The sequence below is a fragment of the Engystomops pustulosus genome, chromosome 5 (genome assembly GCF_040894005.1).
Source record: "Engystomops pustulosus chromosome 5, aEngPut4.maternal, whole genome shotgun sequence".
NCBI classification, from domain to species: Eukaryota; Metazoa; Chordata; class Amphibia; order Anura; family Leptodactylidae; genus Engystomops; species Engystomops pustulosus.
In genome coordinates, this window is record NC_092415.1 from 129274712 (window position 1) to 129300436 (window position 25725).

Genomic DNA, 25725 nt, shown 5'->3' on the forward strand with positions numbered 1-25725 from the left:
GTTCTCAATCCAATTGCAAATGATTTCTGCCAAACCAATAGACCTTATTTTACCATCAGGAGTCTATGAGGGACAGTGTCAAATGCCTTTGCAAAGTCCAAGAACACAATATCCACAGCAGCTCCTCCATCCAGGCATCTGCTCAACTATTCATAGAAACAGATCAGTTTAGTCTGACAACTTCTATCCTAAGTAAACCCATGCTGGCTGTCACTTATTATACTATTTAATGTCACATATTCCTGTATGAAGTCTTTTACTAACCCTTCCAATATTTACCCATAAATAGTAAATCTGGGAGATTTTATTGTGGAGAAGGAACTGGGTGTAATAGTGGATCATAGGTTAAATAGCATCATGCAATGTCAATTAGCTGCCTCTCAAACCAGTAAGGTCTGGTATGGACTCTCGTGATAGGGATGTAATATTACCATTGTACAAGGCATTGGTTTGTCCTCAGCTGGAATATACCATCCAGTTCTGGGCACCAGTCCGTAAAAGGGATGCCCAAAAACTGGAGAGGGTACAACGAAAAGTCACAAAAATGATAAGGGTTATGGTGGGTCTAAGTCATGAGGAAGGATTAAAACAACTAGACTTATTTAGTCTGGAAAAGAGATGACTAAGAGGGGACATGATTAATTTATATAAATATATGAATGGTTCATACAAAAAATATGGTGTTTAAAAGTTGTTCCAGGTTAAATCAAATCAAAAGACAATCTGGGACTGTCTCCGTCTGGAGTAAACAAGGTTTAATCATCGGAGGCGACAGGGCTTCTTTATGATTGAGAACTGTCTATAGCTGTTAATCTGTGGAATAGCCTGCCTCAGGCGCTGGTCACAGTAGGGACAAGCTTCAAGAAGGGTCTAGATGCCTTTTTACATCAAAATATTATTGATGTTTATGTTATATAGAATTGTTTCCCCTAAATCCCTTCCTCATCCAATCCCTTCCCTTGCTTAGTTAAACTTGATGGACATGTGTCTTTTTTTAACCGTATAAAACTATGTAACATATTGCATAAGTTTACAATGATCATAGGCCCATGCTATAAAGAGATTGTGCCCTAGAGTATAGAGTTTTTAAATAATTTAACTTTGAGTGCATAAAATAATAATATAAGATAGAAACTATAAGATAACTGTAATAGGACTGGGTTCAAGGAGGAAAGTACAGTGAGCCCTAAGCTCCAGCCCTTAACAGCTCTGTCTGTTCGCCTCTACCTATATAGGTGATACAGGACAACTTCCTTCCTAAAGTGCAGACACGTAAATCTGGGAAGATGCTGGGTTTTTTCTCATAACATGTAAGAGATTGACCAAGCGGGGTGAAACAAAAAGAGAAAAGTGCACAGATTTGAAGGTATCTTCTATGACAAAGGGATGCTATTGGTGTATCTTTTAGGCTCACCTTATCAAGAAGGGAATAAGCGTTTTCATTTAGGAGGTTGTCTTGTGTATGCTCCTTGCCTCTGTCTCCGATGGTAGAGCGAGGTCAGATCCCGCTGACACTGCTCCGAAGGGTATTTGGATCAAAGCACAAGGAAGATTCTTATTGGAGTCGCAAGGAATGTCACTTCATGCACTTATTGTACGTTTTCTAGAAAAGCGATATCTTTATTGGTTGTGACGCGTTTCAATCCTGTACTAGGATCTTCTTCAGGCATTAAAAGACATATACATATTCTTACATTTAGAGATCACATGTTTTATACAAAACTAAAGGAAAGTACATCAGATTGATTGGCAGTTTCAAACAGATTTACAAATGTTTAACAGGTACTGTATCTGCGGCTAATCAGATATTTTGTTTCTTAAAATTTTTTTTCGTTTTTTTTCTTTTATTTTGTCAATGTTTGTTGTGCATTAAAATAGAAAAAAATTAAGTAGTAAAAATTATGTTTTATAAAAGTGTATAAACACTTATGTATATAAAAAAACTAAATTTATATTAAAGGATAATATACAAAAAAAATTATATTTTTCTGACAAGATATTGTTTAAGATCATTATGTAGACTCGATAACTTTGTTTAGACCGTCTGGTTGTAGGGTTCTTGGTCGGTAGATCCAAAATGGCTCTCTTTTATTTAGGGTTTCATTTCTATTGTGGATTTTTTCCGAGATTTGTTCTATTCCTTTTACTGTAATATGATTGACCCCCAGGGGACTCAGTCTCTTTTGGCCTAAAGGACGCGGCCGCATTTTTCAAATCTGGCCTGTGTCATTATAAGTGGTTATAGCGTGGGAACGCTATGAGATATCCAGGGGATTTTGAGATTGTTTTCTCGTGACACATAGTACTTCAAATTAGTTTAAAAATTTGGATGAAATCTTTTGCGTTTAGTTATGAAAAAAACTAAATTTGGCAAAAATTTGGAAAAATTCTTTATTTTCAACGTTCTAAATTCTCTACTTTTGATGCAGATAGTCAAAGCACCCAAATAAATTCATAACTTACATTTCGCAAATGTCTGCTTTATGTTGGCATGGTTTTTTAAGATATTTTACTAGAATGTTATGAGGCTCAGAATTTAGGTATCATTTTTCACATTTTTTGTAAAATCACCAAAAACCGTATTTAGATGGACCTGCTCAACTTCTAATTGACACTGAGAGGCCTAAATAATAGCTAGACTCATAAATTACCCCAATGTGGAAACTACACCCCTCAACGTATGAAAAACCACTTTTAAGAAGTTTGTTTACCCTTTACGTGTTTTATAGGGGTTAAAACAAAATGGAGGTGCAGTCTGCAAATTGTAATATTTTTTCACAATACACTCATTTTGGGTGGAAAATTAAACATTTACAATGGATTAAATGAAAAAAGGCTCCACAAAGTTTGATCCCCAATTTCTCCCGAGTACACCGATACCCTATATGTGGTGGTAACCTGCAGTATGGGTGCACAGCCGGGCATAGAAGGGAAGGAGGCGCCATCGAGATCAGATTTGCTATGTCACATTGTACAGGCTATAATTTTTTTCTTTTTTTTATTGTGGACCTATAGGGGCTTATTTCTTTTGTCACATGAGATGCACTTTTCTGGTAGGTAATTTTGGGGCATCTATAGCTAATTGGTGAGATTTAATTAACTCTTTGTTGGTGGAGGAAATGAAAATCATCAATTTTTAGAAAAATTTTTATGTGTTTTTTTTTTTGGCCATTAACCATACCATAAAAATAGTATATTATTTTTATTCTATGGGTCGCCATGATTACAAAAATACTTCATATATATATTATTTTTTCCCATTTTTACTGAATAAAAAGTAATTTGGCAAAATTGTTGTTAATTTTAGCATCACCGACTTTCATATGCATAACTTTTTTATTTTTCACCTTACAAATCTGTTTAAGAGCTCATTTTTTGCTTGAATGATTGTTCTTTTTAGTGGTCTTATTTTAGATTGCGTAACTTTTTAAAATCACTTTTTAGAGCATTTTTTTAAAGGGCATTAATAAAAAATCATCTTTTTGTCAGAGAGAGTTTTTTGAGGTTGTTTTTTACGGGGTTCACCTTGCGGATCTAATAATGATTCTGTTTTATTATGCAGATTGTTACGGACGCAGGGATACTAAATATGTGGGGGTTTTGTGTATTTTATTCAATTGTACTGAATAAAAACTATTTGGAGAAAATCTTATTCATGTTAGCATCACCATCTTTTCATATGCATAACTTTTTTAATTTTTGGCTGACAAATCTGGTTAGGGGCTTATTTTTTGCGAGAACAGTTGTTATTTTTAGTGGGCTTATTTTAGAGTGCATAAATTTTTTTAAAATCACTTTTCAGAGCATTTTTTATTGGGTATTAATTAAAAATTATCTTTTTTCGGAACGTATTTTGCGTTTTTTTTTGCGGGTCAAGTAACGATTCTGTTTTATTATGCAGATTGTTACGGACGTGGCAATACCAAATATGCGGGTTTTTTTGTGTTTTTATGTTTTTTATACTTTATTAAGTGTTTTTATAGGAAAGTGACATTTTAGGGGCTTATATTTTTATGTATTTATTTTTTATTTATTATAATGTGTAGTGTTAAGTGTTTTTGCATGTTTTTACTTATACTTGAACTCTGATCACTGGTTCAAGTTCAATACACTGCTCTACAATACTATTTTATTGTAGAGCAGTGTAAACTGCTTGCGCATGCTCAGACAGTTTACAGTCAGACCCGGAAGGGGTCTGACTGGCAGGGAGAGCGGGCAGCTCCGGGGCACATGCCAGTCCTCGGAGCTGCCCAGAAGAAGATCGGATCCCCCGGTAAGCGGCACAGGGGATCCAATCCATAGGGGGAAGACCCTTACACGCCGCGGTCATGCTTGACCGCGGCGTGTAAGGGGTTAACACCCGCTATCGGAGTGGGCTCCGATCGTGGCTGTTACAGCGTGGTGTCAGCTGTACTAGACAGCTGACAGCCGAAGCTTCTGGTACCGGCTCCGTTCGTGAGCTGGTGCCAGAAGCAGGACTTTATAGTGCATCCTGGTGCGCTAAGTATCTAGCCACCGGGATGTACTATTACGTCCTGGTGCGCCTAGGAGTTAAATGTTTTATTATGTACTGTTGTAAGGTGTTTTGTTGTAAAAAAAAAAACACTCTTTGTTTTAAATATATGGCCATAGAACCTCATTCTCAGCGATTGGATGGTTCTTCCCACATATTGCAGTCCACAGCTACATGTAACCAAGTAGATCACATACAATGAGCTACATGTTATTCTTTGCTTGCATTTGAATGATTCTACTGTGTTATTCGATACAAATGTATCTGTTTTGCACTCTTTGATTAATTTGCAACAGAGGCAATTTGTTTTGTTATATCTGAATGCTCCTGTTCTATATTCTCGTTTTTGCCGTGTCTGTATTGTATCTGTCTCCCGATGGCAATAGATTTAAAACAAAGAGTGTTTTTTTTTACAACAAAGCAAAGTAAGAATATATATGTATGCCTTTTAATGGCTGAAGAAGATCCTTGTGCAGGATATAAAGATATCGCTTTTCTAAAAAACTTACAAGAAGTGCATGCAGCGCCATTCCTTGTGACTCCTATAAGAATCTTCCTTGTGCTTTGATCCAAATAAAGTGGAGACATGAAACAAGACAGAACAGATAAATTTAATAACAGTGGTAAACAATCCGTGTCACAACTGATAATACTGAGAATATATGACCTTCTCCTGTCCCGCGGTATCTAGCCCTGTGTTATAGCAGGAGCCAGGCAGGGGCTTATTTATACTCTATAGACCAGGACACTAGCGAAAAGTGAGGACAAATAGCTGCCACTTATTCTGCCCCTGTTCATACTCTGTTCAGAGCCCTCCTCCCCCTCCATGTTAATGCAGGATATTACTGCAGGTCAGAGAAGAAGGGGGAGCAGGGTGATAGTGGCTTTGCTGCACCTCGGGTCTTGGTGTGAGCTGTATCCTTCACCTCCCAGAGAGGGAGAAAATGCTGATCTCAGGAGGTAAACAATTGATACATATGGGCATGTGTGTGAGTGATTGTCTACATACAAAGAGTGTGGAAATAATTCTTATGAAATGCTCAAAGTGAATCTTCTGAAAACACATTGAAAGGATTACAGTATTTTTCGGACTATAAGACACACCGGATTATTAGGCGCACCATCAATAAATGACTGATGAAACATCTAGGTTCATATATAAGGCGCACCGGATTATAAGGCGCACTTGATTATAAGTATGAATGACCAGCAGGTGGCAGACCTGTGCACAGGAAGCTGTTGTCTGTAAGTACGGTTCATATATAAGGCGCACCTTTGATTTCTGAGAAAATCAAAGGACTTTTTGTGTGCCTTATAGTCTGAAAAATATGGTACTTCTTGTATGCATGAAGACCATGATTCACCATCCAGACTGTGGCAGTTAGAGTACATAGATACAAAGAAATACTGTTTTAATATTAATTAACTTTTACTTCAGACTTTAAAATGATCTGAAAAAGAAAAGTGGCTAATATGAAATTCTTTGTTCTTCTGAAAGGCTTTTGATCATATTTGCTCAGCAATTGAAGATGTTTCTGGGCAAATTGGACACAATTACTTAAGAGATAAGTAAGTACCCCAAAAATATAATCATTATTTATGTTCCTATTTGGTAAACAATAAAGACAATAAGACAAAATGATGTTTGGCGATTTCTACGCTTTCATTTCATAATTGTTATCACATTCTATATATTGGAGCAGCATTTTCCCAATAATGTTGTTTTCTTAAAAGGAAGGTTTCACAAATTAGTTAAAACACTTATTTTGTATTTCATTTTTCTATGTTTTGTATTTTCTGTGGGGAGAAAAAGCAAGACAAATTTGTGATGTACTATACCTGTGTCAAATATTGGACAGACTTATTATTTAGTTGTGCCTTAACTTGGCTTCTGTGACTTCCTTTTACTGATCCAGATAACAAAATATACCACTTTTTTGATTATTGGGGCTGCCATCTTGCATAAAACTGTAGTAGCAGCCTCATGGCAAAACCAACAACAGGTTAAAGCTAATTCATTGAGGTCTGTGGAGAGTTTACTAGAGTCTCTTTACAGATATCAGGTGTAGATGTACTATTAAAGTCTCTATTGTCAGTAAAGTCAATGCAATTATATGATGTCTTATCATCTATTCCAATCCTTTATGTTATATAAATGAGGTGACTGCTGCGTTTGAATCAGCCAATGTCAGCTTCATGCACATGACTGAATTACGGGAATTACCTGCTGTTTTTGTAGCTAGCTCAAGTCCCCCAGAAATGATTGTGTGAATGAGGCCTCAAACTTACTGTCAATGGGAAAATTGCAGGATATAATATTTGTTCTTTCACATAGATAGTAACACTGAAGAATGTTAAAAGACAGGTAAAATATATTTTAAACATACAAACTAAGTCATTACCTAAATAAGTCATTACCTAGTGACATTCTTTTTAATATTCACTTATCTGTTGTGTCTCATTTTTTTAGTTACCATAATAAGGGCTTTACTTCCTAGGGTTTCAAAAATAGAATGATATGCATTTCTATGGAATCAATGGGAGGTGCATTGTATACTGCCTAAAGCACTTTCCTCATAAGCTATTATCTGGAGAAAGTGAATTAATAGCAAATGGAGTATGTTATGAAGTGCATCACTGGTTAAGTGCTACAGTTTTGGAACTTTTACAAATGACATGTAATTACATCGGCTCAATTCAGTTCTGTGTAGTCCCAGAACGCCAAATAAAAAGGATGCTTGTTTGTCACTGGAGGAACACCGCTGCCTCCTTCTGGTTCAAAGAATGAAATGCATTTTTTTTATACCAGCTACATTTTCTTGTACTGCAATGATTATTAGTTTCTCAGAATTAAGAGCAACGAAACTTAAAGAGCAGGGGCAGGCAGGTACTATTTGGGCATTGTATGTCTGGCAGCAGAGGCATTGCTAGGGTGGTAAAAGATCTGCTGCACAGGCCCCAATGCATGTGTATCACACTTTCAGCAATGCCCATTCCCGTACACAAGCCCCTCACATTTGATTGTGCTAATAACTTTATTGACAGCAGCTACAAAAAAAAAAAAACCAGGAGAAATCCCTACTTGTACATCCAGTGACTGCAGGCGACATGTTCTCCATCTTCTCCATTAGGCCCTGACAGTGACAGTGTTATCCTGCTGCTACCCCTAACACTCTCCCCAAATACTATAAGGCTGCGTTCACACATTTGCCTTGCATTTAAACAATACACACAGCTCCACAGTAATGTCCTCACACAGCTCCCCAGTTATGTCCTCACACAGCTCCCCAGTTATGTCCTCACACAGCTCCCCAGTTATGTCCTCACACAGCTACCCCCAGTAATGTCCACCACACAGCTCCACAGTAATGTCCTCACACAGCTCCACAGTCATTTCCCCCATACAGCTCCCCAGTAATGTCCACACATGTCTTCCCAGTAATGTCCACACATGTCTTCCTAGTAATGTCCTCCACAGTTGCCCCAGTAATGTTCACACACAGCCCCTAAGTAATGTCCTCACACAGCCCCCCAGTAATGTTCACACACAGCCCTTAAGTAATGTCCCTCACACATCCACCATTAATGTCCTCACACAGCCCCCAGTAATGTCCCCCCATACATCTCTTCAGTAATGTTCCCCACACAAACCCCCAGTAATGTTCTCCACACAGCCCCCATTAATATCCCCCACACAGCCTCACAGTAATGTCCTCCACACAGCTCCCCCAGTAATGTCCCCCACACAGCTCCCCCAGTAATGTACCCCACACAGCCCCCCATTAATGTCCCCACACAGCCCCCCAGTAATGTCCCCCATACATCACCTCAGTAATGTTCCCCAAACAAACCCCCATTAATGTCCCCCACACAGCCCCCCCATTAATGTCCCCCACACAGCCCACCGGCAATGTCCCCCATACAGCCCCCCAGTAATGTACCCCATACAGCCCCCCCCAGTAATGTACCCCACACAGCCCCCCAGTAATGTCCCCCACACAGCCCCCCAGTAATGCCAAAGTGCCCCACCAATAGTCACACTGCCCCCCTAGTAGCCACGCTGCCTTGCCTCCCAGTAGCCAAACTGCCCCCCCTCCCTGATAACCACGCAGCCCCCCCCTACCTCGGTAGCCACACTGTCCTCCCAGTAGGCACACTTCCCCCCCACCCTAGTAGCCTTACTGTGTCCCTCCCCCCAATAGCTACACTGTCCTAATCCTTCCCCAGTAGCCAAACTTTCCACACTGGGACAAAAAAACTTTTGCTCATCTTTCCTCGATCCCTATAAGAAGTTTCAGCAGCTGCCTTCTTTCTGGGGAGTGAAGAAAAGCGACTTTTGCAATGTGCCTGTATGCTGCACTCCCGACAAGCACAGCATAGGGAATGATAACAAGAGGAGCTGGATGGTGATCATTTCTACCAGTGTCTTAAAGAAACACTGGTACAATTGATTGAGGGACAAGATTTTTTTCTATGCCCGAGTGGGCCTCTCCAGCACCTTTGGGCCCTGAACTTGCCCGGGGATGCTGGCAACTATTCAAATGGTTTCTATGGCATGACTCATATAGGTTAAAGAGAACTGCATTTCTCTTTAGTTTTCATCCCTATTGAATCTCTACAGTAGGTTTTAGCGCATTGTTATTTATTTTTTAAATCTGTTTCTATCTAGGATTTCAAGTTTTGATGCTAAATTTCTCAGTAAAGTGTTTATGAGAAAATCAGCCCAAAAAACACAAGATCGAATTCTCAATGTTTTTCATGAGTTGAACATAAAGGATGCCATAAGTTACGTTGCAGAGGTATGTAAAAAATTGTTTATCAAAATTAATTTTTAATGAATTATTTTTTTAACTGCTGTTCAATGGTACATGTAGTGATACATGGTACATTAGTTTTTTGTGGAAGGAGAATAGAAAATGAAAAACCAATAAGAGCATCTTAGAGTATATTACTTAGCATTGTGTTAGGTTATATAGGGTTGTACGATTTACAAAACAACCCATAATCAGCCATAACAGCTGAATCCTGCCAGTGATACCCACTAGCCCCAAACATGGCATCAATATTTTTAAAGGGATTGGCTACTTAATCTGCCTTACATGTTTTTGTAATGTGCCCTAGTAGCCTCAAGCCCCAGTATCAAGGGCAATAAAGATTATAAAAGATTGTAGGGACATGGGGATTAGCTCTTACAAGACCTGACATGATACCTATCTTTTAGTGAACAATTTGTCTGGACCTTGTGAAGGGGACCGTTCATCCCCAAAACACATAGTCAATCTGCCTCTTTTTACCATTAAAAACCCAATAGGGTCATTTATCATTTCTCTTATTTTTCTCTTATATTTGCACATTTTGTATATTTGCATGAAAAATTCGTGATGTTTTTACTTGCTTAGCAAAGTTAGCCCCACAAGAATTTTTTAGTGTTGCGCCTGATTTATCTTTAAAATCCAGATGAAGATGGAAGTATGAAAAAGTCACAATTGTGATGCAAATCATGGTTAAAAAGTCACAATTAATCTCCGTTCCTAGTCAGGCATAAGAAAAACTTTAGAAGAGTTTGAAAAATAGTTTGCAACTTTTTAATAAAAAGTCTCAAAACCTCCACAGACTCAGCTGCCTGATATATTGGCTCTAAAATAAATCAAACAAGTGTAAAACCTGGAATAACCACAAAAAGACACACACAAATATCCTGACTAAAGATAAATGACCCCCATTGTGTTGCAATATTGGACCAGATGTATCACTTATTCTTTCTGTTGTTTTTGCGCCTTTTCAAATTGTCACACTGTTTTGCGTCAGTTTTGTGACTAAACAGCAAACTAGCCGTGCAGAAAAATAATGTTTCCCTCATTTATCCTACCAATCCAGATGTTTTGCTGTGCCTAATAATCATTCTTTATTAGCAGTTTGTTCATTTAGGTGCAATTTAGGCACAAACGCACTCCAGCCTGAAGGTGGGGTAAACTGAGAAGCAATACTGAGCTCTTCTGTAGAGCAGCTTATTCCCAGCAGCAGAGCTCAGCAGACACCACTTGCGGCCTCTGTTTACAGTTCATGACCTTCTATTTACAAATAATATGCAAAAGCAGCAGCTCAGAGCAAGAGAGAAGAGACGTTTGTAGGATTTTACAGATCGTACAGAGAAGTAGTGATGGGAAGTCTGGCTCTTCTTAATGATCTGGCTCATTAGGCTCCACACACTAAGAGGAGCCAGCTCTTCTGGCTCCTGAACGGCTCCCTTTTACATGTATAATAGGGAGCCACAGTCCAGACAATCACCCATTCCACACTACTTTTAACCCAATTGCATCGGGTTAAAGGAGTGTGATGAGCCAGTAAAGGGGCGTGTTTAAGAGAGCCACCGACTCACTGCAGGGAGCTGAATCCCGTTATTCACGTAAAAAGATACGCCTCTTAGAGCCGGCTGGTTCGGGAATTACACATCACTACAGAGAAGACTCCCCTTGTAGCAGGATGAGCACACTGGTGTCTGAGGAGGAATACTGACCAGAATCACAGGGGGAGGGGGGTAGCAGAAGATTAGCACTGGAGGATTCCCTCCAGGAGAAGACACTGCTGAGTGTAGTTGTCACACACCTGGCCTCTGCTGTGAGTGTTATTTTCATGCTGGATGTGGGAGAGAAGCAGAGAGGAGATTGTAGCAGGATCACATGTAAGTGCCCTAATCTACTATTGCGCCTAAACTGCACCTAAAGTAAAATGATAAATAAAAGGCAGGAACTCCACTCATCATAGATGGTTGTAGCTTGTGATAATTCTGGTGCAACATCTAGCCCATTGTTTCTTTGGTCTTTGGGGAAGCACGTCCAATTCAGCCCGTTTTTCTTTTTACTTCTCTCTACAAATCGCTGTTTTAGCTCTGCTTACATGACAAAAGAAAAAAGACTGCTCCTGAATGGAGAAATAAGTGGGAAGGTGTGCACAATTCCCCAATTACTTCTATGTCCACGGCCATGAGTTCGACAGCCCTGTTTATGAGCAGGTCCTATTTCTGCCCATTTCTGAGTTTTCGCCCTGGAAAGTCTTTTTTTATTGTCATCATCATGTGTGTGGTGCTCACAGGATCATGACAGATGGACCGCAAACAAGGGACCCCAGGCCCATTATTTTATTTGGAATAGATTTCTTTGCAGCTCACTATCACTGCTCCGGATTTAATGAGAGGCTGTCACCTCTTAATAATTCCAGCTTCCAATATACTAGCAACGGGAATATTGAGACTGGCACACAATAGGCAAATCCTAAAAAAATCTCCCAATGTAGAGCAAATAAAAAAAGGGGTTACCCGAATCCAATATCAAATAAGTGTACCTATAAACGCAAGACCAAAGGTTCTGCAACACAACTATGTTTTACTATGTTACTACATTTGTACATTTTACTCTTCAGATGCTATATTGCTAACATGATATGATCAAGATTTGTGTTGAGCATTGCCCTTTTGCATTCTGTTAAATGATTTAATCTAATGGAGAATAGGCATAAGCATAGGGACGGATGGTTTAACCATTCTTAAATAAGAGTAGTCAGTCATCCATACAACTATTTTGTATAGTCCCCGAAGACCAACTACAGGCGGTGCCCTACTTAACGACACCCGACTTACAGATGACCCCTAGTTAAAGACGGACTACTTTGCCGACTGTGACCCCTGGTGAAGCTCTCTGAATGCTTTACTGTAGTCCCAGATTGCAATAATCAGCTGTAAAGTGTCTGTAATGAAGCTTTATTGATAATCCTTGGTCCCATTACAGCAAAAAATTTTGAAACTCCAATTGTCAAATTGGACAAAAAAAAAATTTTTGTCTGGAACTACTATTCTAAAATATACAGTTTCGACTTGCATACAAATTCAACTTTAGAACAAACCTATGGACCCTATGTTGCATGTAACCTGTATTAGCCTGTATGTAGCCTGTATTCATGTGTCTTTTAGCCGGCAAACTAGGAACATGTATGTTCTGACAAAGCAGTAGGCCACAGTGATGGTGCTGCCACTCATGTTTGAGATTTGCAATGATGTTATGCATGAATAGTTTCCTCACTAGCCTGGAACAGCAGTTGAGGATAAATGTAATATAGAGTTGGGGGTCTGTCCAATTCACCATAAGCAGAGACTTTAGGCAAATGCATGTCAAACTGGAAGACACATATACAATCTAGGCCACAAGCAATCTACTGTGATATTTGAAATTATTTTTATTATTTGGTTTATTCCTCTATTTAATGTATAGGGTGAAAGAAGAGGCTCCTTGGCTTTTATTCGGTCACCAAGCATGGAGAACATGGCTAATGTTGATTTTAGTAGCCCACGGGCATCTATTACTGAACCATCTGTTTCCTACTTCCTGTAAGTTGCATAATTTTTAACATACCTTCCTTATGGTATTAATGTAAAAAAAAAAAAACACATAAAACTAAATAGCATTTTAGGTCTACAAATTGAGAAACATGCTTTACAAAAGCCAGGGCTGGGCCGCCATTAGGAATTTCCGGGACCCTGACTGCCAAATTTTGTGGGTCCCCTATTCCCATGTACATTATTCTCTCATTTTATACATCTACACCACATTGCATACATAAGTTAAAACCATAATCCTCATTTGAGATATTTTTTAATATTGTGTTGGGGGATGTAGTGGACATTGTTCTAAAAGAGATTCTGCTTACTTTGCAAAGTAACAGGCTACAATGCTCTGTATTCCAGCCCGTATAGTGTGTCTTTATGAAGGATGACTATGAGCATACATGTAATCCCCCTGTGTTTTCTTCCTCTCTTGGCAGTGAGGATTAAAACCTTCACTTTCAACTTGACATCAGAGCTGTGTAAACAGAGAGGAGAATCGAGAGAGTCCTCTCTTCAGCCTGGTAAACTGACCAGCCTTGACAAAGTAAAGCTGCTGCTAAGGCGCAAATTAACGGTCTGTTTCCTAACAAACTAAGCAGAATTTCGTAAGGAAGTATATTGAGAAATGTCCACAACACTCAGCCTACGCAATTTGTTGATTGGTTCTGTCAAGAACCTGTCCAGCAAACAGCGCAGCCACAAACAGAACAAAATACTGTCCTTCACTCTGCCATCAATCAGTCAACATGCTCGTGGTGCTCACAACGTCGTCCTACATTAGTATCAAGCCACTGGACTACTGCACTGGGCTCTAACATGTGAACTTCATCAAGGGCCCCCACTTGTAGCCAAACTGGTAAGATAATAGAATATGTTATATGTAAATTGCGTAGCCGTTAAACATTGAGGAATTAGTCAAGGGAAGGTCAAGCATTGGACTGTATGGTATCGTGGTCATGGTCTAGCTGTGACAGAAATGCATTGTCCTCCATTACCACAGGATTAGGAGCAGACCTAGCATACCTATCTTGTCGAGCTGCCACATCCCACACTCTGATTGGGGCCACGGCTTCATTGTGAGGTGTGGCAATGCCGTTCTGCTTGCTGTCTTTCTCCTTCTGGGATTTACCCCCACACCTCATGGGGAATCACCTGGCAGCTCTTCTGACACCTCAAAGAGATATCTTCAGGGTGTTACCCAGCAGGCAGCAATGAAGGCAGCATAATAACCGAAAATACTGCAGGAACTCAATAGCAGGCCTCTCCTCACATGGATGATCAGGTAGTGCCCTCTCAAACATTTACTTTGCAGCATTTATGTCACACCTAACTTTTTCTTAGTACTATGTATACCAGCACCATATTTTTTTAACAAACATTGCTTGTATATTCATTTCATGTTTCAGAAGAGAAAATGTTAGTGCAGTTTGCCTAGATATGCAAGCACTTGAACAGCGGCGGAAAAGTGTAAGGGATTTAGAAGACATTTTAAGTCACCACACTTTGCAGCAATATCTGTATAAACCAAGACGACAGGTAAGATTTTTTCTTTAAGTATAAACATTAATTTACAATGCCAAAATTTGCAAAGTATAATACTTTATTGCACAAATACCATATACCATATTAAAAAACAGATTTTGGCCACCTATACAAGCTTCCACCACCATGCAGGAAGGGAATGAATGGTAAGTTTAATAATAAGTTCTGCATGCTTTCATTATACACTGTGTGACAGAGTGCCTGGAGAAGTGCTGGATGGGGTGCCAAAGGTTCCTCACATCTACACATTTCTAGAAAGCAACCAGGATGGATGTATGTCAGTTCTTTGCAGACTCCTCTGCATTTAGGTTTTGGAAAAAAACTACTAGAACCTGTGTTGCTGGAGTGGGGAAGAGAGGGTGGGCCCTACTACATCCGGACAGACCGGGTTTTGCCTGTCCACATTACCTGGTCTACAGGTGTGTCAGACCAGTGATGACACTCAAGACTCTCTGTACTCGGAGAAACAACTGTGAGTTTACTGCTGTGTTGTTTGGGAGTCTGTGCAGTAGGCAAAGTTTCTGGTAGTCAAGAGCCTTAATCTATAGTTAGTGGTGTAAAAGATTGTTATCTAGGGCTCAAAACAGCCCTTATCAGTTGTAAAGTTACTTTCAAATTAGTTGTTTTAGCCAAAAAATGGCTAACGGTACCTGGATGAAAGCAGACAATAAGACATACCAGTCTCTTAAAAAATGCAGACTCACAACGTTTATTAGTGTGCAACCTCATATATAAAACACAGAAAATCATCTGCATAGGGGCGTTAAAAGGTGATAAAATACTGCAATGCTATAGGAAAGTTGAATATACCCAAACCTCCCCTTTAAGACATTCTTTCAAAATGTTGATGCACCTTTTCTTTCAGAGGCCTTGTTATCATACAAACAGAATGTTTATACTAATTGTCCTTGTGTTAGCTTTGTATAAGTCACAACATGGCCTTCAGACAGAGAAGCTATGAAAGACAAAGCGAGGACACCTTAATTTCTAAACAGTTCACACAAAATGATGTTTGAATCATGACATGGCTGGACAGTGGTCAGCATGACCCCCGGCTAAGACAAGATGGTGTCTGTTTAGACCAAAATGGCATCTGTAGAGAAATATATCTCTCACATTTCCCCCCTTTGAGTCTTGCAAACCTGTAACCTTCTTAAGCAACCTCCTGAAACTCCAGGTACCTTCAGGTGGGCTAAACCCTCACCTGCTGGACTTTTTATGGCTTCACCAGATGCCCCAGAGGCCAGTCGCTAAAAGGGTTACATGTCTGAGTTTCCATGGTTCACAGGTTTGTAAACAGGCTGGTTCTCCAATAGGGCATCATATTCCACTCCAGCCATCTGGGACATGGTGGACTTGATGAGGGGACCACACAACACACAATAAGTGACAAGAGTAAAATCACAATCCCCAATATCACCCCCACTTAAGCCCGGAAACCCTTCCAATTCCCCAACCACAAAGTGAAAGACAAAGTGTCCACTCCGCTCTCACCATCTTACAGACTCCTCCCTCCTCAGCAAGGATCACGTCCAAAGTCATGCGGTTCTGGAAAGCATTTCGGATATAATTCACAAATCTCTGTTGATTACAATTAAAACAATTAACCCAGTCAACATTTTTGTTCATAGTTATCTGGGGAATAATGGACTTGACAAACACAGGAAGCTTAAAAAATGAACAAATCACCTTTATTCTGGAGTGTATTCAATTCACACTAGAACATGACTATTTCGACGACATCATTCTAGTTTGGAATAAAAGTGAATTGGAACTAACAAATTTCACTTCAACATTAAATGATAATTTCAATCTTCAATCCACACCCAATATAAGTAAGGTGAAAGTTGAATTTCTGGATCTACAAATAGATATAAGAGAGGGCCACTTAGAATGCAGCACATACAGAAAACCAACATCGAGGAACAGCTATATATCGAGACAAAGTTGCCAGCTTCCCAAGTGGCTAGATAATATACCTTATGGTCAGTATAGGCGATTGAGAAGGATTAACACAGGAATTTCAAGAGAAGAATTATGACACTCTAAAACTAGAATCAGCTTTAACAAAAGTGAGATATCTCAATAGAAAAGATCTCCTAAAAGAAAAAACAATACCTTCACAAACTACATCACAAAAAGGAAGAAATTCAATAAAAAAAATAATCGTAAAATAGTACTACCTTACAACACAAAATACAGAAAATTGCAAAAAATTATGACTGATCAATGGGATATTTTAACAAATGATAAGAGCTTACATGAGATACTACCAGACAGACCACCAATAGTTTACACAAAAGACCCATATTTGGGCTTACAGATAGCCCCTTCTATTAACCCCTTAACGACTTGGCCTTTTTTAGTTTTTTCACTTCCATTTTTCACTCACCAACTTCAAAAATCTATAACTTTTTTATTTTTCCACATAAAGAGCTGTGTTATGGCTTATTTTCTGCGTAACAAATTGCACTTCATAGTGACGGTATTTAATATTCTATGGCGTGTACTGGGAAGCGGGAAAAAAAATCCAAATGCAGTGAAAATGGTGAAAAACCACATTTGTGACGTTTTCTTGTGGGCTTGGATTTTACAGCTTTCACTCTGCGTCCCAAATGACATGTCTACTTTATTCTTTGGGTCGGTACGATCACGTGGATATCAAATTTGTATAGGTTTTATAATGTTTTCATACATTTAAAAAAATTAAAACCTCCTGTACAAAATATTTTTTTTTATTTTGCCATCTTCTGGGGCCAATAACTTTTTCATACTTTGGTGTACGGAGCTGTGGATAGTGTCATTTTTTGTGAATTTTGATGCCGTTTTCATTACTATAATTTTTGGGACTGTGCGACCTTTTGATCACTTTTTATTAATTTTTTTATATTTTTCAAAATGGCAAAAAAATGCCATTTTCGACTTTGGACGCTATTTTCCGTTACGGGGTTAAACATAGCGAAAAAACATTATCATATTTTGATAGATCAGGCATTTTCGGACGCGGCGATACCTAATGTGTTTATGATTTTTACTGTTTATTTATTTTTATATCAGTTCTAGGGAAAGGGGGGTGATTTGAATTTTTAGGTTTTTTTATTATAATTTTTTTTTTTTAAACTTTTATTTATTTTTACTTTTACTATTTTTCAGACTCCCTAGGGTACTCTAACCCTAGGTAGTCTGATCGATCCTATCATATACTGCCATACTACAGTATGGCAGTATATGTGGAATTTACTCCCCATGCATTACAATGTGCAATTAGCACATTGTAATGCATGGGTTAAAACGAAGTAGCCTCGGGTGTTCGGAACACCCGAGGTTACCATGGCGACGGATCGCCGCTCCCCGTGACGTCATCGGGGAGCAGCGATCCACAACAAGATGGCGGCGCCCATGCGGTGCTAGCACCGATCGCGGGTGTTACCGGTAAGCCTTTGCTGCAATATGCAGCAAAGACTTACCGGCTATGGAGAGGGCTCGGCCCGCGAGCCCTCTCCATGCACCGGGACCCGGCGCGCGCCGTACTAGTCGGGAAGGGGTTAAAAGTCAATCTAATAAAACGTCTGATACATGGCTAAGTCTAAAAGGTTTTTATAGATGTGGACTTTGCAACTGTTGTAGAAAAACCCCATTCCCAAAATAAACTTCTCAGATCAGATCAACTACCAACAAGCACATACACAAAATAAATGAGCTCCTTACATGCAACAGCAGTGGAGTAATTTACATGATAACATGTACATGTAACAAACAATATATAGAGAGGACAATCAGACCCCTGAAGGAGAGAATATCGGAAAACATAAGAAATATTAGAAATGGTCTTGATACACGCTCTGTCTAAACATTTTAAGATAGCTAATAATATGGATTTTTCAGAATTAAAATTTTGTGCAATTAAAGCAATAACCATAGATTGGAGAGTAGGAGACTATATAGCCAAGATGTCAAAAGAGTCCAGATTTATTTTTGAGTTTGACACCATGTTACCAAGAGGCTTAAATGCCGAACTAGAAATATTTGGGTTTTTGTAAACATCTGTGTTTGTAAACTGTTTGTAAATATTTGGTTTTGTAAACTTTTTGTAAACTTCTGTGTGTTTTTTTAATGGTGTGCACCGAGATGTGGCAACGATAGTCAGGCTGCATACCAGCACTCGTGACTACCTTTCGACCCCCCCTCCCAAATTATTTAATTATACACTGCTGTATCTTTCTATATGTCCCCCCATTTTATTTATCTACGGTTTCCCCACAAACCTATAAATTCAGAATATCAGTCACTCAATTGGTTTAATCCTCTGGTGAAATTTATGTAACAGTCAATTTCCTCCTGAATAAAACATGTCAGACTGCGTTCAAAACGCCATTAGAGAGAAAGATGGGAGTGTCTGAAACACACCCCGAATAATCAACACATAGAACCTCATACATGAAGTCTACTAGAGCACAACAGGCCGGGGAAACGAGCTCAAGCCATCACAACTCTGAGGAAAGCAGAGTCCTAACCCCGTAATTATTAAGAGATCAAAGCCCCATAACATCCTACGAAAATGAGAGAATGCATAAAAAAACATGTCCACATAAAGTAGACATTCAGTGAATGTTATTTATTAGGTTTTTTTTCCTGTTATGACTATGTGTGGAAAAAGTAGAACATTTAGAATTTAGAAAATTGAGAATTTTTAAACATTTTTACCAAATTTATGGTTTTTTCATAAATAAATGCAAATCTTACCAACAAAATTTTTCAACTAACATGAAGTACAAAAATCACTTTGATATGTTAAAGCATTCCAAAGTTATATCCACTTATAGACACATGTCAGATTTTTAAAAGCAGGCCATGTCAGGAAGGTGAAAAGTGGCTTTGGCGTTAAGGGGTTAAAAAGGACCATCGTAGCGAGGCTACAGACTCAGTCTATGGTGTGTCTTTTTACCACCACATAGCCTCTGGGCTATGAGAAACACTTTTGCGCCTTTTCCAAAGACTGGCTCATCTGTATGTCATATCCCACCTGGTTTCCTACCATCAGCTATAGGCACTGTGTGAAGTAGAGGCCTAGTCATGGTGCACAGCCAAAAAGTATCTCTAAAGGGGACAATCTTGTCTTTCTGTTGGTGGTGGTCCCAACTGAATAAAGGGCAGCAGGAAGGCACTCTGTCATGGTTTCCCTGTTTCTTTAATGGCCTTCTGAATCTCTAACTTAAGCGTGCCATTTAGTCTCTCAGCCCTACCACTAGCGTGGGAGGGGCAAGGGGTGTGTAGGGCCTGTTCTACACCCAGGAGGGACAAGGTTTTAGTTTTTACCTGTCCAGTGAAGTGGGTTCCATGACCAGACTCTATGGTCTCTGGGAGTCCAAACCTGCAGAAAATCTTACTAACTTCTTGGCTGCAGCTCTGGTAGTAGCCTTGGTCGTGGAAAAAGCTTCTGGCCACCCTGAAAAGAAGTCAAAGCACACAAGCACATATTCCTACATACCACTTTTTGGTAGCTAAAGTCTCTGAAAGGGATACAGCAGCTTGGGTGTCAGCTTCTGTGGGGTCTTTACCGCCTTACCCCGGTTGTGGCGGGCATAGACCATACAGGCTTTCATTAGTCTAGTGACAGGGGTAGTAATGCCCAGAGCAAACTGGCGGTTTATGAGCACTAGCATGGTCATTTTGGATGTGTGTGTCTGTCCGTGGGCTACTTGGCTTACTATCGGGTGCAGGCTTTTAGGCAGGCACACCCTCTCTCCCAGTATGACGGTGCCTGCAGAGGTGAGGAAATCCTCTAGCCTTCCATATGGGTCCATAGTTGTGTTTATACCCCATAACTATACCTTCCGCCAGCTTTAGTGCTTCCTTGAGGGCCGTCAACTCCCCCTCCTGTGCTGACCTGTGTGGAGGGAGTAGTTCTGCTTTTACTACCTCATGTGTGCCACTGACCACTGCATATCCAGTGTAGAACTGTCTGTCTTCTCCTGCAGACCTAGAGCCAGCCATCTACGATGAAAAAAAACTCAACATCTGGGTTAAGCACCCTTCTGTCCCCCCTCTTTATCCTGTAAGACTGGCGACAGAATGGCAGGATTCACATCTGTGCACCTTGTTAGTGTGACGTTCTGGGGCATCAGGAGTGGAGGGGTTTGCACAGTAAGTGAGTGATCTAGGATCAACTCATTGGCCTTGCTGAGCAGATTCCTGGCTGCAGCTATTGACACATGAGCGGGCTTAGCTCAGTGGCTAGCATTACAGCCTTGCAGCGCTGAAGACATGGGTTCAAGTCCCAGGGTCAACATCTGCAGAGAGTTTGATTGTTCTCTCCGTGTTTGCGTGGGTTTCCTCTGGGTCCTCCATTTTCCTCACACATTCCAAAACATACTGGTAGGTTGATTAGATTGTGAGCCCTATGAGGACAGGGACTGTTTTGGCAAGCTCTGTGCAGCGCTGCATAATCTATGTGCACTATATAAATAAAGGAATTATAGTTTATTATTCCTGGGTTAGGACACCTGTGGCTTGGCCTAGATACACTGTGCAAAACAAAAGGTTTGGTCCAGTGGGTTGTGCCTAGGACCGGGCAGAAAGGATTTGTCATCTTAAGGCTGTGGAATGAATCATTTACCTCTTGACTAATGGCAAATGGGGGAGAGGCAATGCAGTCATAAAGGAGCAGCATCAGGCTGGAGGAAGACCTTATCTCAGGCATCCAGTATATGGCCAGTCCTAGAAACATGTGAAGGGGCTTAGAGCCTCAGGGCAGGGGCGTATTCTGGACTGCCAATTTTTTTTTTCTCTGTCAGGTGTCTGACTGAGAAGCAGTGGCCTAGAAAGACCACCTTCTCCTGGCAGTACTGGAGTTTGTAAGCTTTGCAACACTTCTGGAACAGAAAAAACAGAAGGTCAATAGATCCTGGCAAACCTGCAAAATGGAGGCACAAAACAGTAGGTCATCCATATACTGTAAAAGAACAGTAAGGGGCTAGTCTGCCAGTCTACTCCATGTAGCGCCGTGGAGTACTGGCTGGGGGAGTTTTACCCCCCTTGTGGGAATCTGCACCAGGTGTACTGGAATACTAAATTGGTAAAGGCAAATAGGTACTGGAAATCTCCATGTAGGGGCACAGAGAGGAAAACATTTGCAAAAACAATAACAGTGAAGAATATGGCATTCTCAGGGACTGCTGCTTGTGAGGTATATGGATTAGGGACCTGTGGGCATCAGTACACTCATTGACAGCTCAGAGGTCATGGACCATCCTACATATATACAGCTGGCCTTTCTGGGTCATTTTCTTGATCGGGAACAGGTTAATCACACTGGAACATGGAAAACTTGTACAGAGATAAGGAGTTAAGAACCTTATTATTTGGTTTTATTTTTGTTTGCTGTTTGAATAAACATGAGACATTAAAATGTGCACAAATGGGGGGGCGTGGCTTGGATGCCGAGCAGAGAGGGCGCATAGAGAACCTGCTCCGCCATCAGTTTCTGGAAAGCGACTATCCACAGCACTTACCCGACAGCAGATAACAACCTAATTGCGGGTGTATACCGGGGAGATGACAAAGAAGCGGAAATGCACTCCTGGTCCTCGCAAGCTGACGGACTTTTACAGTACAGCCGCGATCGCACCGAGACAAGATGGCGCAGAGGGCCCGCATACACGAGCAGCAAGTTCACAGAGGATAGCGAGGACGGAGGAGAATGAAAGTGGAACTCCAAACAGCCGCAGATCATACTCGGCACCGTCTTCCCCGACCAGCAGTAAAAGGCACAGGATAAAAAGATGAGCGAGTAGACGGGGGACAGGCATCATGCTCCTCTGAAAGAATGAAACTCAGCAACTCCACAATATGGCCACAGCTGCATGTCTCTCAGAGCCAAAGCCCGGCAAAACAAAGACCATGACTAGAGACAGAGGAGACAGGAGGCAGAGTGGAAGCATTGGAGGCTGGAGCAAACAGACCATCGAGAGAAGACCCATTTGACTTACTACCAGCTTCAGACAAAGGTCTCACAGAAGCTACAATGAAAAATATGTTAACGGTCTGGAGACCATGGAGACTTCTCTAACATTCTAAAAGAAGTTAAAAAAGATATCAACTCATTAGGTGAACGTGTTCACCATGTAGAGAACAAAATGGGGGAGATGGTATCCTCACACAACGACCTGATAGTCGCACACTATGCAGGTGAAGATGAGGTCAAACAAATTCAAGCAAAAATAGCGGATTTAGAAGACCGCTCTAGACGCAATAATATTAAGTTCCGCAGCATAGAAGAAACTGTAACTCAAGCAGAGCTGACTAAATACATACAGCGGCTGATCAGAACTCTTCTCCCAGACTGCTCAGACCAGGATGTACAAATAGACTGGGCTCATAGACTTCCACGACCGAAACATCTGGAAGAATCGGTACCACGAGACGTCCTAGCCAGGATTCACTTCTTTACGGTCAAGGAAAGACAGATGGAGGTGGCTAAAAAAAAGAAAAACCTCCCAGCACCATATGGGGACATCTCCTTATACACGGATTTATCAGCAACCACTTTGAGATTAAGAAGGCAACTTACACCGATAACCTCCAAACTGAGGGAGCAACAAATCTTATATAAATGGGGCTTTCCCCTCAAACTGATTGTCAACAGAAATGGCACTACAACACTGATAAGGAGTCCGGAAGAGGCCTTTCAAATCCTGAAAGAGTGGAACCTCCTACCATCAAATGGGGCGCAAACGTCTAACTCAAACCCGAAGAGAATGGACACAGAATGGCAAACTGTCAGGTCAAGAAGAAGAACACAGAAGTAGGAGCTGAGGCGGTCAACAGGCTGACAAAGACATTCACTGGTATCCTTTGACCAAACAGTTTTTTCACCCCAGAAAGAAGTTTAGAAATACTTAACTGCAATATATGAGTGCAGCTAGGCTGCACAAATGTTATTTTATGTTTAGAAAGTTGTTAAGTTACTGGTTTATGTCACAGTGAAAATGTATGATTTATTGGAGGGCTCTCTTTATAGGTCACAAAAATAAGATTAGCATAGAAGGGGAAAATGCGGAGCATAACATAATCTAATATACAATATGTTTATTAAATTTATGTCCATAAACGCGAAAGGGTTAAGCAACCCTTTCAAAAGAAATCAAACATGGCAGGATGCCCGGAACGCTTCCTGCGATGTTTTATACATATAAGAGACGCATTTGAAAGAGGAAGATGCGTTCCGCATGCGGAACCTGACCTTCCCCCACATTTACCAAGCACACTATGAATCCAAATGTAGAGGTGCTTTGATAGCGATTAAAGGATCGTGTAATTTCCAAGAGATTAAAATTCTTAAAGACCCATTGGGGAGGTATGTCCTACTGCTATGCAAAATTAATGAGGAAATTTACACACTAGTATCAATCTATGCACCTAACCAAAGGCAGATACATTTTGTAAAAAAAAATACTCCGCTTAGTGAAAAAGCATGCACAAGGACTCGTGGTGATTGGGGGGGATTTTAATATCACACCCGACCCGTCCGTGGATTGCTCTTCCAACAGCTCCAGACACCATAGAGGGATCAAAGATGACTTATGGCGCAATGATGTGTATGACATATGTAGAGCACAACACAATACAGAACGGGATTACACATTCCACTCTTTGGTTCATAACACGTATTCTAGAATTGATTTCTTTTTAATAAATAGACCATTGTTAAATAGGATCTCATCAACCACAGTGGAAACAATAACATGGTCTGACCATGCAGCCATAACACTAGAAGTAGCAGACACAGAAGACCAATCTCCCACTTTCCTTTGGCGCTGCAACGAATACATACTCCAGCAACTGAAATATAAGGAGATTATCTTAAGAGACGCAAAAGAATACTTTAGATTCAACACAAACTCCCTTCCAGACCCTACAATGGTATGGAACGCACATAAAGTCTTCATAAGAGGAATATTTATACAGCTAGGCATTAGAGACAGGGCAAAATGATTAGCAGAAATAACTAAGGTTATGGACGAAATACACAAAGCAGAGGAGAATAACAAAAAAGACCCAAACATTGCATCTGCGGAAATCCTTAAAACACAGAGGGAAAAACTAAGGGTCTTGCTATTACACACATACGAGAAAAGACTGCTAAAAAGTGGGGCCAGGTTCTACTCACAAGGGAACAAAGCAGGCAAGCTGCTAGCAAACCAATTTAAAGCCAAACAGCTTAAATCAAAAATCCCCTGCTTGTACACCGCAGATAAACGTGGCAAATTAATTACCCCAAACGATATATCTAACAGGCTGAAGGACTATTATGCCTCGCTGTATAATCTAAGACAGGATCCATTCACTTATAATCCATCACAGAGTAATATTGATAGGTTTCTAGACAACCTCAACATCAAAAGGTTAACAGAATCACAGAGGTCATCACTCAACCAGCCAATTACACAAGAGGAGATACTTCAAGCAGTTAAAAACCTCCTTACACATAAAGCGCCAGGACCAGACGGACTGATTGGGGAATATTATAGAACACATATAGGGGTCCTAATACCGCATCTCTTTGCTATTTTTAATGACACTATGCAGAGAGGTGAAATGCCTGCTGAAAATCAGCAAGCACTCATAGTTACTTTACCCAAACTTGGCAAGCCATCAGATATACCACAAAATTTTAGACCAATCTCATTGTTAAATGTAGATTAAAAAATCTACGCTAAAGTCTTAGCAACTAGATTAATGTAAGTACTACCTGATCTGATAAGCAATAACCAAGTAGGATTCATTAAGGGACGCCAGGCATCAGATAACACAAGGAAAGTGGTGGATCTGGTGCAATGTTTAGAACGCAACAAGACTCAGGCGATTATTCTAGCTCTAGACGCCGAGAAGGCGTTTGACCGGATATATTGGTCGTACGCCTTCTCGGCCATGGACCGGATGGGATTCGGGGAAGAAATAATGGTGCCATTAAAGCTCTGTACTCAAGACCAACTGCGAGAGTATTTGCTAACGGAACTCTATCTGACACTCTTGAACTAACAAATGGAACCCGGCAGGGTTGCCCCCTATCACCCCTGATCTTTATATTATCGCTCGAACCACTAGCAATAGCAATACAAAATAATGAGGGCATATACGGGATACGGGCTGGAGAAAAGGAGCATATTATCTCGCTATATGCGGATGATATCATCGTAACTATGACTAACCCAGAAGAATCCCTTGAAAACGCCATGGAAGTTATAAACAATTTTGGGAAGATATCCTATTATAAGCTTAATACTACTAAGAC

General features: G+C 40.3%; 1 protein-coding gene across 6 annotated transcripts in view; it reads left to right on the forward strand.

The window, feature by feature from the left end:
* SLC9A3 (solute carrier family 9 member A3) overlaps nt 1-25725 on the forward strand; it is a 245734-nt gene that overhangs the window by 183646 nt on the left and 36363 nt on the right. For all 6 annotated transcript variants that reach the window (XM_072153018.1, XM_072153021.1, XM_072153019.1 and 3 more), the window contains 4 exons: nt 6012-6082; nt 9183-9312; nt 12778-12893; nt 14297-14426. In XM_072153018.1, the coding sequence (XP_072009119.1) occupies nt 6012-6082; nt 9183-9312; nt 12778-12893; nt 14297-14426 (447 nt within the window). The remainder of the gene's footprint in view (nt 1-6011; nt 6083-9182; nt 9313-12777; nt 12894-14296; nt 14427-25725) is intronic.